Below are 13,491 nucleotides of genomic sequence, written 5' to 3'. Positions count from 1 at the left end.
CCACAAATTCTGTGGGGAGCTGTGGATTATCTGCTACCAAAGTGATTTAGTAACCTGTTTTACAAAATAGATACGCAACTGAAATATAAACCTATGAGGATACAGTCCAAATAACTGTCAGAACTACAATAACGTGTTTAATTCTATAAGAGAAAATGTCCAGTTTAAGTATTTAAAATTTATGCAGAAAGCTGGTGACTGAATCAAAATTATACAGAATATAGTTAAAGGGGAAGAAATCTGTTCAGGAAGTTTCGTGTGGATGTGTGATTCCTCCAGTCGCTGGCAGGCTCACTCCCACACTCAGAGCTCCTTGTGAGAGCCTCAGGTCTGAAGGTTACCAGGACTTGTGTGTTTACCGCAGCCAAGCTGACCTAACAGGTGTACACATCCTGGTAATCCCAGCCCCTCTGCCGCCTCCCACGCTTCTGCTCATTATGCAGTTACTGCCTTAAAAATAGCACTACTTCTATTAACCCCCCAGTTCTTTTGGCGGGGCTCCCTTAAACCTCTGACCTTAAGATTCCTCACCCTAAACAGTTTTATCATTTATTACAGAGCCAAGATCTTGGTCTACATTATAAATACGGCAGCTAAACAACTAAACCCATGTTGAAACCAGGCCTGAGCAAAATGCAAGAATGGACATCGCAGAGAATGAAGTTAAAGCTTTAACTCAAAAAAAGGCTAAAGCTCCACTTAGCAAAATAAAAGTGTTGGCACAATAAAGCACCCAGACTAACATCCTGCTTGCTAAACTGCCGGACAAGACAGGGGTTAAAATTTTTTTTTTAAAAGGCTAAAGCTAAAAGCTAAAGCTATAGCCTGCGCCTTCAGTCTGGGTGTGTCCACATGCCTGGGTGACTGCTTGGTGATGGGTGTTCATACCGGCAACACTTATAGGCACAGGAAATACAGCAGCTGCATGGGGCAGGTGCTCCCCCCCACCCTCACCCCCACATCCTCATTTGAGCCAGGCTGACCAGACCAGATGAGACCCACAGACGACCCGTCCAGCAGCAGCAGAAGATAACCCATAATGACCAGGCACTGTCTTTAGCTGGGCTGCAGTGACCCCAGGCCGGTCCTCCATGTGCATACCTAACATGCCGATAGCTGATGCAGTGTGGGGAGGCTGCTAGCATGGCCAGAGGCAGCCCTGCACACAGGAAGCGGAAATTTCCGTAAATCAGGGTTTGCCAATCCGGTCCTCGGGGACCCACGTTTTTTTAGGCAGCTGGGAGGGAGCGAAAATGTGGACCGTCTGACAGGGGGCTCAGAGGGAGCAAAAACACAGACCAAATGTGGTTCCACGAGGACCGGATTGGGAAGCACTGCCATAAATGAAAAAGCAGCACTTGTCATAACAGTCAGGTAATCTCCACTAAACACAGCCTAATCCCACCGAAGATCCCAGCAGCTTCAAAAAATAAAGAACAAGCAATGATGACGCTGAGAGTCCACATCAATAACCCCACTGCAATGCCAAATGGTCCACTTCCTGTCTATCCTTCAGGGACATTGAGGAATTTTAACTGTGTCGACCCCACGTTAATAATAAATGCCCCGTACTTCCACATAAACGGCCGATACTATCTCCAGCGCTTAGCGTCCGTCGGACGGCTTCCCTTACAAGGAAAGGTCATTTTTTTCACCCCATTTGCGCCTGCTAGCAGAAAATGCAGTGCCATATGCTACACCCACAGCCGGCATGGCCTGGAGAAGGCAGGAGGGGGGAGTGGCCGGGGGGGGGGAGGGGGTTAGCTGTAGCAGAAAGTGGCTAGGCTAGGGTGAAGGCCTAGGGAAGAAACAGCCAGCCAGCTGACCAGAAGCAGGAGAATGTGAGTGCGAACGATGGGCGAACCGTAGATGGGGGGGTGGGGGAACTGCCGGAAATATTGTCTGGGCAGAGAGATTTCCTATTAAGGCCAGGCTCCCACTAGGAAGCCGGTGCCACCTCTCCCCATCTAGGTGCTGGGATGCTTATCGCCTGCTGGGGCTTTGCTTATGGAGGCTGTGGCTCGGATCCCAGATCTCTCACAATCCCAGCCCTGCAAGGGACCACGACAGTCCAGCACGGGCGAGGTGGCCTGTGGGCACCTCTCTGCTACTCCTGCGTATAACACGTCCTCCCTCTAAAGCGCTTAAACGGCTCCATAATTGACATCTCAGGGCCATAAACTCTGCGTTTTCCCCGCTGTAAACACGTACTTTCCTCCACGCGCCGTCAAACTGGCCGCTCGTCAAGCTAAACAGAGCCACATTCAGCCAAACTCACTCTGCCTGTAAGAAAGCTCCACATATTGTCTAGATTATGTACGGCCGTCCCTCTCGTCCGTCTGTGGAGACGCGGACAACATGGAAGGGTTTGGTGCCCCAGAAACCACAACAGGACACCAGGGATGCTCACAGACAGGAGGGAAAGACCAAACCACGAGCCAGAGCTTTCAGGGTTGATAATCCTGTCTCATCCATCTCTCCCTTGAAGCTTTATATTAATTTGTGTCTCGTCCCATCATTGCCCCTACAAATATCCCTAATAAACTGGAGACAGGTACAGCATCGGGCTTTTAGACGAGCCTCATGGGGTTTGCTGGGCTTTGACTCGCTCTCTGAAGGAGGGCTGGGTCGCTGAAACAGGAACGAGGTAAGCTCCTTCGGGAGGGACACTCCATTTGCACCATCTTACCACCATGCATCGATCTCCGGGATTCTCCCCTTCCAGGAGAGGGGATCCCCGACATCTGATCCCCCCGACCAGAAGCCCCCCACAAACAGAAGCGGATGCACGAGGATGAATGTCGCTCCAACACCCAGGATCCATTACCGCTTCCTGTCCTTGATTCCTCATTTCCTGTATAGAGGTGCGCAGTGCAGTAACTTCCTGTGCAGCTAAATTCTCTCTCTCTCTATTGGTTATATATTAAATGAGCACCGTCCACTCTCAAATTTTATTCTTATATCTTTCATTAGATATTAAATATCAGCTTCTTCCCTTGACCCTCTCAGTGAAGCCAAAAGAATGAACTGGGTTGCTTATGGTCACGAGTCCTCAAATGGTCAACGGTAAACCTTAGCAACAGAAAGCCACCCCACATTCTACAGAATAGCCCTGCACCAGTAACCCCCCCCCCCCCCCCTTAGTGTTCTCTGCGTGTGTGGAGCTCTCTTCTCTACCCCTGAACCCCTTTACATTAAACCTTTCCAAAAATCCCCCCTCTGGTATTTCATCAGAGTACAAACAGCACCTGTGTCAATATTCGTTACACAACAGCTTGGCTCTGAGCGAAAGCCCCCCCAAGCTACACGCACACACTCAGGTGCCTTAGCCTGCCGCTTGCTGAGAGGCATTAACAGCCTACTGTTGTTACTGACAGCACACCTACACCTGTGCCACTGTTTACTTCAACCACAGCAGCGGAGCATTAAGCAAACACTTCAGGTGCAGTAAGCTGAGGAGTTGCAGTGCCAAGTTGGATAGTTGGGGGGCGCCAATGACTCCCCCAGAGATATACACGTGGGGGTGGGAAGACGAGACGTGCTTTGGGGGAAGCAGCTGCTGGATAGGGCCACTCCTTCCTTATGGACACCCCAGCATTCCAGCTCGTGGGGGCTCAGATCGCTCCCCATGGAGACAAAAAGGCCCCCACCCTCGTCTGTGCATTTCTCACATGCATGCCAGAGGCAACAGGGCAGAGCTTCACACATCCCGCTCATATGACTCACGCCATTCGGCGTAAAATTAAACGGATAAACGTTATGGCATCGGGAAGACTGCAGTGCGGTAGCCAGGATACATTTACAGCCTGGAGAGCGACCTGGACGCGATGGAGGGCTCTCCACAGAAAGATCAGGAGCCCTGATCAGCTTCCTGGTGACGTCAGGGCTTTATTCACCGTGTTCACCACAGTGTCGCTTCAGATAACCTCACCTCACACAGTCTAACCAAAGACTGTTCATTCGAATACATAAGACGGGAAGAGAATTACACACAAACACAAAACTTAGTCAACAACTATTAATATGTTGTAATTCTTTGGAGGAATTGCATGCCATCCAGGGAGTTCTCCTGCTTTTGTTTCTTGGGACGGCTCACAGTGACCCTCCACTGGGGTAGAGGTGTAGAGGATGGATGGATGGATGGATGCATTAAGCTTCATAAATCACTTTACATGTATTGAGAGTCTATGTTATAAATACAGTCAATAATATATAAATTGGCTTCATGAATAGCATTGAACCACAACCTACAAACAAAGAACAGGTCTTCAGTTACGTGGTGCTTTTCCACTGCCTCCAAGAACCGAGTCGTACCCGAGCCGAACCGAGAAGAGACGGGTTCCCATTGTAAATTATCCAAGCTGTAACTGAGCAGTACTCAGGCTGGCCAGGGCCGAGAGCGTGTCTAAGCCCAGATGGTCGTGTCACTAGCATCTGATTGGTCAAAGTACAAGAACGAACCAGTGTTCTGTATCGATAAGCATGGATTATCCGAAGACACATTCTATATATTATTCATCATTAGTAGTATTACACATCTATTGGTGCATTCCCGATAACTCAGAACTTTAAAACTTCCAGCTTCCTACTTGAAAAAGTACTAAAACAGCTGAACGGAATGGATGCAAATTTACGAAAGCTAATGTTAATTACACTAGCATTTCATGTTAAGATAACACAGCTATTCTCACAGACTTGCTAGTGGAAATTAGCATGTAGTAAATCATGAAGTACACTGAGTGAACAATAACTAAGCTACTCTTTGTTTTTATGTTACTGTCACTCACCAAACCTGACAACGATTTTAACGAGCCTTCTGCAGTGGAAAAACTAAGTGAGCCAGAACCGCCCTGTAACTAGTGTCTCTTCACAGTATGGGTTGGGTGCAGCCTGGTTCCTGTATGCCAGTGGAAAAGCACCAATAGATGACCAACAGTGAGGTTTTAAATTGTTCTCAGAGACCATGTTGTAACAGCCTGAGTGTCAGATATTCTGCATCGTCACTGCAGCAACCCGAAATCCACAGCATACATGGTTAACCAGATACGACCAAATAAGGGCACTGTGCTCATCCTTCCATAACTCACACGTCTCAGTTACTGGTTCCCATCAAAATCTCACATTCTAGGCACAATAATGTTCAAAACAAGACCTTGGTTTATAACGCTACATTCCAAGTAGTAAATATACTGTTAACATGCCTTAACTTTTACACAAATGGCCATAATGTTAACCATGAAACAGTGTGAGCTGTCAGATTCCTACAAGGCCAGTTACCGTGCTGAATTTACATTAGAATGCCATTCATTGGGAGCATATTCCTCCAAAACATGAAAAACACTTGCACATACATCTCTCTATTTTTATTGCCAAATGGATCATAAAGCATGTTCCGGCTGCGAGGCCTACCCTACGTTATGGGCTCCGGGGTGTAAGGGCCTCTTTTGTTCTGCGAGTGCCTGTGCTACTCCTCCCATTAAAACCGCAACATTTGGCTTTTTAATTGTTACGCTAAGTGCAATAAATGCGGTCGAAGCACGCTGTTAGCTTTCTACCAGGTGGGCTACTATGCTGCGTCCGTGCTTTTGACATTAAGAATGATCAGCGGGCCATTCTGCAAACCCGTTACATTCAGGACAAACAAAATGAACCCAGTGCTCTGTGACTCTGCCTCTGATCCCAAAAAAAATGAGATCGTTTTTAACATCTAGGCCATTTCTTGCTTGGCCTACTTGCGCAAATGGTCAAAATAAGTTACTCTGGGGAGTAATGCTCAGTACACAGGCCTCGCTCTGTCTTCAGTGAGCTTCTACGGCTTCTGCTTGGCATGTCATGCTGGCCCAACCGCCACTCGAAGTGATACTGGTCATACGATGCTAAATCTAGCACAACGGTGATGCTGCACCACCTCCTTTTTCAGCCAGACATCCAAAATCAGCATGAGCACCATGTCACTATGTTCCCTGTCCTCCCCAGGAGATCTACAGAGGGTTGGCAGCCAGGATCGTCACCCTGCTTCTCCCGTCCAGGCACAGGACACATGACTTAGACTGGCTGGGGTGTCCATTTTATCTTCACGACTTCAAACAGGGCTCTGAAGGGAGACCCAAAGAAAGCCAATAAAAGACTTTACAAGGCCTGAGGGAGGAAGAAGCAGTCATGGCTCCTACAGTGGAACATCGGAGACAGATGTGGGGCGGTTGGTCTGATGGGGACAAATATCCCCCCCGATTCAAGCAGATCAGACCATGGTCCATAGTCACCCAGGAGTAACCCCGGGTGCACCTGGGGAACTGTGTATCCAGAGTACTGGACACCTATGATGCTCAACGACAAATAGCACTCGGTTGCGAATAAGTTATAAAGATTGACGTTGAGGTTTTGGAACCTCCTCTGCAGGTCTACAAAAAGTCTTCTTTGCCAACTGAATCATCCTTAACCTTCTCAGTTGAACAGCCCTGACCCTAATAAGCCTGTAATCCTTCCCAAGCAACGCTGCCCCTCAGTCAAACGTGCCTTGTAAATCAAAACACAGGCACAGACACAGTATTAATTTTATACGTTAAAATCCACAGCGTGCTGTTACTACACACTGGAACACGGAAATTCCTCCGGCAGAAAGAACCACGGTGCTTTGTCTTGGCAGAATCGCAGGAAACAGAGTGGCTCACTTCTCCAGCTTCACAGGGAGAATTGATTTCAGTTTTCCACAAGCTAAACCGAATGTCCTCCATCTAGAGTTCAACTCATGATTACTGATGAAAGAGCTCCCTCCTGCCGGGGAGGAGGGTGACTGCTGAGGACTGGGGGCTCCTCTTGCCCTGGTCTTCTCCCCTCACCCACATGGTGCAGCGAGGTTTTTGGCTGGGGCCTTGGGCGGGATCCACAGGAAGATCGCAGACTAGCCGGCACAGCACTTCCTGCACCACTTCAACCAACAAAGGCAGCCCCGCCCCAGGGTATCGTGACTGCGGTTCCAGCCCTTGGGAAATGTGGCAGGGAAAGAGGTCACCATAGCACTGGCAGGCCTGTCCTGTCTACTGTCTTCTCCTCTGAGAGGAATAGGGCTACCCAAAAAAAAGCACGTACATGGGAATGCCTGCATGCAATGTTCTTCTATAAATGATGGCTTCTCTGCTTTTCGAGGGAGTGGGCTGCTGAGACCCCACCCTCCACAAACCAACAGCAATCAGGACTCTCGGCACCACAATGCCAACCAGTCATTATGATTTCCACACTGAAAAAATGACCACCCCACCCCAAAAAAGAGTGTACAATTAACAAGAGCAAAATAAACCTAAATCTCAGATTATTCCTCTTGGGCCCACATACAAAGGCTTGGGGGGCCCTTTCACAATCGTAGCCAAACATAGATTAGTTAGGGGCAGTGCTGTGGATTCTGTCCAACACCAAGGAGATGTATACAGCCAATGACTTCCAATGTCACAGAGTCACAAACATTTCCCACAGCTAGGAATCCTTAGAAGTCCCAGACACTGCCTCTATTGTTTCTGTGCATTGCTCACTTAAAATAATAAAAATTTAAAACGAAAAACAATCTCAAGGTCACTAGTGTAAAGAAGGCTGTTGGGAAATTTGGTGGTGCAGTGTCTGTTACTCACCAAGTTTGACAAAGGGAAAATGAGGACATATATGAGCCATTTCAGGAAGTATCAAAATACTCAGGATGAAACAATAGTTATGACAAATATGTAACCCATATTCAAAACAAGAGTAAATAAATTGGGCTTGAAAAGGCATTAGCATGACTCTGCAATATATCCCCGGCAACCACATATCCCACAAAATGCTTTTTTGGGAAATTATTGCAGCCATGACAGATATGACCATTCTGATGTCACTCAAGACCCAAAACCATGAACAAACTTTCGACCCCTCTCCTTAGTGATGCTGCATTCTTCAAAGAACACAGCCTTGCTGCTAAAGAAAAATGGTATGGATTTTTATTTAGACATGATGGAAAAAAATCCATATTAAAACAGAGCCTGGTGGAAGTGCACTCATGATGAACACTGCCTCCTGCTGGTCTCACCTGTGAACATAGTGTAGCTGGTGCACCGAGTCAATGGCCAACACCATCTCTGCCAAGTAGAATCGCGCCATGTCTTCCGGCAGCCGGTCCTCAAACTTACTGAGCAGCGTAAGCAGGTCCCCTCCCACGTAGTAATCCATCACCAGGTACTGCGGAAAAGACATGAGCATCAAGAGGTCTCTCACCTTCAAAGGGCTATGCAGAGACATAACTAAATCTGGCCAAGCGCAGCTATCATATTAGATCCATAAGATATCATGGCGGATTACCAGTATTACTGTGTCTGGAACAAATTCATATCACTCCTTCAAAAAAGCTGTGACGATTTTATCAAATGTGACATACAGCTTCTGAACTACAGTGAAGTAATTAGGGTTTTGAGTACAAAAGACTTATTACTTTAACCTCAGCATGGCAAGACAAAATATTCAGCAGAAAGAATCTTAGGAAAACCCTAAACCAGGGTTCCCCAATTCCAGTCCTGGAGGGACAGTCTGCAAGACAGTTTGCAGGATTCTGTGCACAATCATATCTTATTCAGCTCACCAGCTAATTGCCAGGTTTAGTATGTGTGTTTCTGCTGGGAAATCTGCAGATGGGCCCACCAGGACCAGAATTGGGGAACCCTCCTCAGAACACTTCAAATATACACACAAAAAAACCCTTAGCAGCCCACAGAGACCAGTGAACAAATAATATATATGAACACTTGCAGCCATGGCCAACACAATAACATCCTAGAGGTGCAGTTTGGAAGGGTGGGTCTTGATTGTTCCTGCAAAGACATATTGCTAAAACACATGGAAGACAAAATAACTTGTGATTTATTTGTCCTGGCAGCAACAGGAGAGTTTTTCCTGGTGAAGACATTTGTTTTGAAAGTCATATATAACTTAATGACATATAGAAAGCTGCTCTTAAAAACCATCTTCTTATTTTTTTGCAAGGAAACTGCAGCTCACACTTGGAATCATGAGCCAGCAGAGCCGCAACAGATAGACGTGAATGGCATAGAAGGAGGTGTAACACTCAGGGCACGTTTGGCTGGCTGTTTGCCGGATTTAAATCAGTTATAAAAGTGGTGGAAGTTCTGCCAGACACGCGTCGTGAGTATAGGGTATCTACAAAAAAAAGCCTGACAGGAAGTTCACGGGGTGGTACGCCCACTGTAGCTGGCTGTCCACGGACTGCTAATGTGTCAACATTCCGCTTTAGGTCCGCTGGTGCGGGTGACAAAGGCAGAGGACTTCTGAGCAGGAGATGAAACGGCCAGACGCCTCGCCTTTCACCACCCTGACACCCAGACACTTGTGTGTTTGGCAGGAGATCAAGAAACCCGACCCCAGGTAAGCCTGGCACCAGAGGCTGAGGGCTCTTTGCCGATGCCATTTCAAGACTTATCAACTTCTGGCTGCCTCATCAACACGCAGTGGCGTCAGTGTTTTTGTTCACTTATCTGCTGTAGTTATACATTTGCATCGCACACGCAGACAGAAAGCCAACATCTACATGAAGAATGAAAGCAGACAGCGTACAACCTACCCAGTGCGCGCACAGATGCACTACCCAGACAGACTAATGCTTCCAAAGAGATGCTTGGAAATCAATTGGACTAGCAGACTCTCTCGTTTCCCTCACTCACACGAGAATCAGACGAAGCAAAAGACTCTAGAAGAACACTGAGAAGATCTCTCTCCAAAGGTGAGAACCAGCTGGCACATAGAAGAGGACAGCAGTGTCTGTTATGCTGTGACTCACCAGGTAGTTGTCATCCTGGAAGGCATAGTGCAAAGTGGTGATCCACTGGCTGTCCCCGTTCACCAGGACATCCCGCTCCTCCCGAAAACAAGCCGTCTGCAGGAAATAGAAAGCAAGGCTGTCAGTCCCCACACTCGAATGGAGCCTAAACACACAACTATACTGAGATTTACTAAGCACACATTCATCCACCACGTTTTTTATTTGGGCACAGGCCGTAAAGCTGCTGTTGCTGAGAGGCCTTTCCCATGTTACGGGCTGAAACCTGAATGCGATGCTTTGTTCTAGCATACGGCAGAGTCAACCTTCCCCGTAAAACTCTCCCGAATGGCTGAACGAACATGGTGTTAGATGAGATCTGCGTGATGGTTTCAGGAGCCTCTAAACGCTTATGAGAGAGGTGGGGGGGGGGGGGGGGCACATGATCGAGAACAGGTGTCGACTTAGTTACGACGATTGGCTTATTCAGCGAACGGTGAGCGATACCTCAGCTCTCTTCAGCATCTCCCACTTGTTGAGGATCTTCATGGCAAAGACCTTATCAGCATTTTTCACCTTCACCACTGCAACCTGAAACACGGAGGAGGCTTCAGAACAGAAATGAAGAAGAGTAAAGGCTATAGCATGTTGTTGTCCCACAAGCTCCTCACGGCCGCAGCCAGGGAAGCAGAGGAAGGGACACGCTGCTACACAGCCAGCCGGGCAGAGTTTTACAAACGACTTCTGTTGTACGGCCTTGGGGCCTTCAGACGCTTCTCAAAACATTGTGTCAGCTGGCTCCCACAAAGACGCACAGCCGGTCGCTAGCGCGGCAAAACCGGTAAACATTTAACCAAGGGTGTAGGTTTGGTTTCAACCCTGCTGGGGACCAAATTGAGACCAAATCAGCCCCAAACCCCCCCACCCCCCTAAACACACACAGTACTCCCACTGAAGATGTCACTACAATCCATACTCAAATCTACACCCTTCAATTTAATGTGCATTTAAACTTCTGGCACATTTCTGTTTCAATAGTACTTTCATCAAAGCTTTTGCCACACAGATTGAAACTGGCATGTAAAGATTCCCTTTGCTCCTGTATGCAGTCAAACTACATGCCACATACTTTCAGCTGATGTACACATACCAGCTGATATAAAAAGACACAGACACAATGAGAAGTATAATAAACTTCTACAGAATGTTTCCAAGCTGTAAATGACATGACCTTTATGGTGATGCATGAGGAGTTTACTTTTGGCTGTTTTCTATCCAATAACAGCTAATCCCAATTAAGTCTCTCTCTGTAGCACGTAAGGTTTAGCACATAATACCGGTACATGGCAGGGTGTCCGTCATACACGAAGGGCAATTCTGAGTCATCAGTTAACATGGACAGTTTTTTGGACAGTTGGTACATTACAGTGACAAACGGACACAACAGCAAAACAGGCACACGACTAGACATGACTGATAAATAGACAAATACACACACATAAATATGAGGCTAAGAAATTATTAGATATGTCATAAATTATACCAAAACTTTGTATGGACGTTTATCAGGGTTCATATATTTTTTTAAGCTTAAGATCCATTAATATATCATTTTTATATATTTTTACAGGCAACCAAAATATGTTTTCAGTATCTGAGTGTCAAAAGCAATACAGGCATTGTTTTTTCAAATCTGTCATTGAGATATGCTGTTAGTGAAAGCCATATGCTGTATGTAAGCCAGTTAAAGCAGGATTTGTTCTAAATATGTGTAGCAAGTGAGGCGAGTTTTATTTAATCTCACGTTAGATGCTGAACTGCAGCAAGAGATTGAGATGCCAGCATTTCAATGTAGTAAACAAAATGTAAACGTAAACACACACACACACACACACACACAGATACACTTTTGCATAAATATTTTGTGTAGATCATCCAAAAAACCTTAATGCCAGCAACGACAACCTTAACCCCTACCCAGCTCTAACCTTACCCATAAGTAAACAAACACAATACGAGACTTAGGGCATTTTTGTTCCCTTGTGGGGACCAAACAAATAATATTACATTGTTTTTATAAATGTCCCTACAATGTGATACATACATACCCCCCCCACACATATTTAAACCCAAATAAATTCAGTCTGTAATCATTTTATGCATGGAAGTACAGCTACAGGAGGCCTTTGTCTTTTCTTTGGGGATTAAAATATTTAGTTTAGGCAAACTTGTAATTATGCCAGTCTCAAAACCTCAGCCTCCACCTGTCTGTCTCCTCTACTTGTGTCAACTTGTTAAACAACATCACAAGGAACGACAAAATATTCCTCGAACCTGCTGAGCAGGGAAAGGGGGAAATTCTTACAGCTAGAACAAACATGCAGTAGTACATTACAGCGGCCATATATACATTTATGAATACAGATAAAATGTAAATCAGCACAACGTTAAGATGAGGGATTAGATGCAGCACACATAGATTACAACTGCAGCATCATAATGCTTCTTTGCTAATAAACGATATTTCATCACCTTGACCTTGCAGCTTGGCTAACATTTTACAAGGGAAGCTGATGTTGTGATCACTTTGAACAGGTCAGCCATCTACCTGTTCCCTTAGTGACACCACTCATTCAGGTGACCGAGTAAATGCTAAGCAGTAGTGCACTGGATACAGCAATAAAATATTATACCTTACATTACTGGGGCTCTCAAAAACCAGCATTAAGTAAAGTTTAAGTAAATATCTGTGAAATCTGCCTGTTTCAGCCCACTTGCATTAAGGAATTGAGCAAACTAGACTTCTCCATGTCCTGGATTGCTCCTCTTCCTGGCCGTCTTTTGCATTCAGATGTATAAGTAGGTCAGCTTCCTATGGGTGACAGACTTTTGCCTGTCAAGGCCTGAACGATGGTAGTTCGCTTTGGCTATCACTAGGGAGGGCACAGTGGTGTTCCTCGACAAAACAAAGCATTAGGCCAACCGCAGCAAAGCCTTACAAAAACAGACCAATGAATATGTCAACGTTCAATTTAAATGCGTGAGAAAGGCACACGCAAACCACTCACTGCGCAAACAATCTTCACTTAGTCTTTCCATTGCCACATCACATAAACACTAGTAATAAGAATAAGTGTTTATCTGGCACGTTGTTCACATTAATTTCCAGTTTGACTTCTGAAGCTGCTTAAGTAATTGTCAACCGCATTTCCTTCCTGTGTTGTGTTTGTGGCCATGCTGGATTCAGGGGTTTAAACAGCCACTGTTTTTTCTCCTTCCTGTCACATGATCCTAATCCTGCAGATTTATTGGACAGATGTACTAAGTGACCCACCCTACTGGTCAGCACAGGTGCCCCTACACTACCAAGTGTGACAAACACTGCACACCTTGGAACTCCTGCTTGGAATGTGACCACACAGAGACAAAAAACACTCCTCATGTTAATCTCTTCTTCACCAGGGCAAAGACGAGTAAAAGGATCCGACATGGAGGCCAGCACATTTCCACGCAGAGTTCTAGCGCTGTTATCGGAGGGAACAAATTGATTTTACTCCTTGTCCTGTAGTTTCCACACAGGAAACTTCCCTTCCATGCAGTAACCAGGAAGATTTCCAGTCTCAGTAAAAGAAAGGTCATAGATCCATATCAAGTGAGCACTGTAGCCCTTTGCCAAGTCATGCATGATTCTGCAGTGCCAC

General features: G+C 46.1%; 1 protein-coding gene across 6 annotated transcripts in view; it reads right to left on the bottom strand.

Annotated features, from left to right (window-relative positions):
• Positions 1-13,491, bottom strand: part of LOC111841146 (serine/threonine-protein kinase MRCK alpha) — an 80,978-nt gene that overhangs the window by 36,097 nt on the left and 31,390 nt on the right. For all 6 annotated transcript variants that reach the window (XM_023806661.2, XM_023806656.2, XM_023806657.2 and 3 more), the window contains exons 3-5: positions 10,298-10,381; positions 9,812-9,907; positions 8,054-8,202 (exon numbers count right to left, since the gene is read on the bottom strand). In XM_023806661.2, the coding sequence (XP_023662429.2) occupies positions 8,054-8,202; positions 9,812-9,907; positions 10,298-10,381 (329 nt within the window). The remainder of the gene's footprint in view (positions 1-8,053; positions 8,203-9,811; positions 9,908-10,297; positions 10,382-13,491) is intronic.

This window comes from Paramormyrops kingsleyae, chromosome 19 (assembly GCF_048594095.1).
Source record: "Paramormyrops kingsleyae isolate MSU_618 chromosome 19, PKINGS_0.4, whole genome shotgun sequence".
Lineage (NCBI taxonomy): Eukaryota > Metazoa > Chordata > Actinopteri > Osteoglossiformes > Mormyridae > Paramormyrops > Paramormyrops kingsleyae.
Note: the sequence above shows the minus strand (reverse complement) of the source record. Positions and strands in the feature narration are given on the sequence as shown.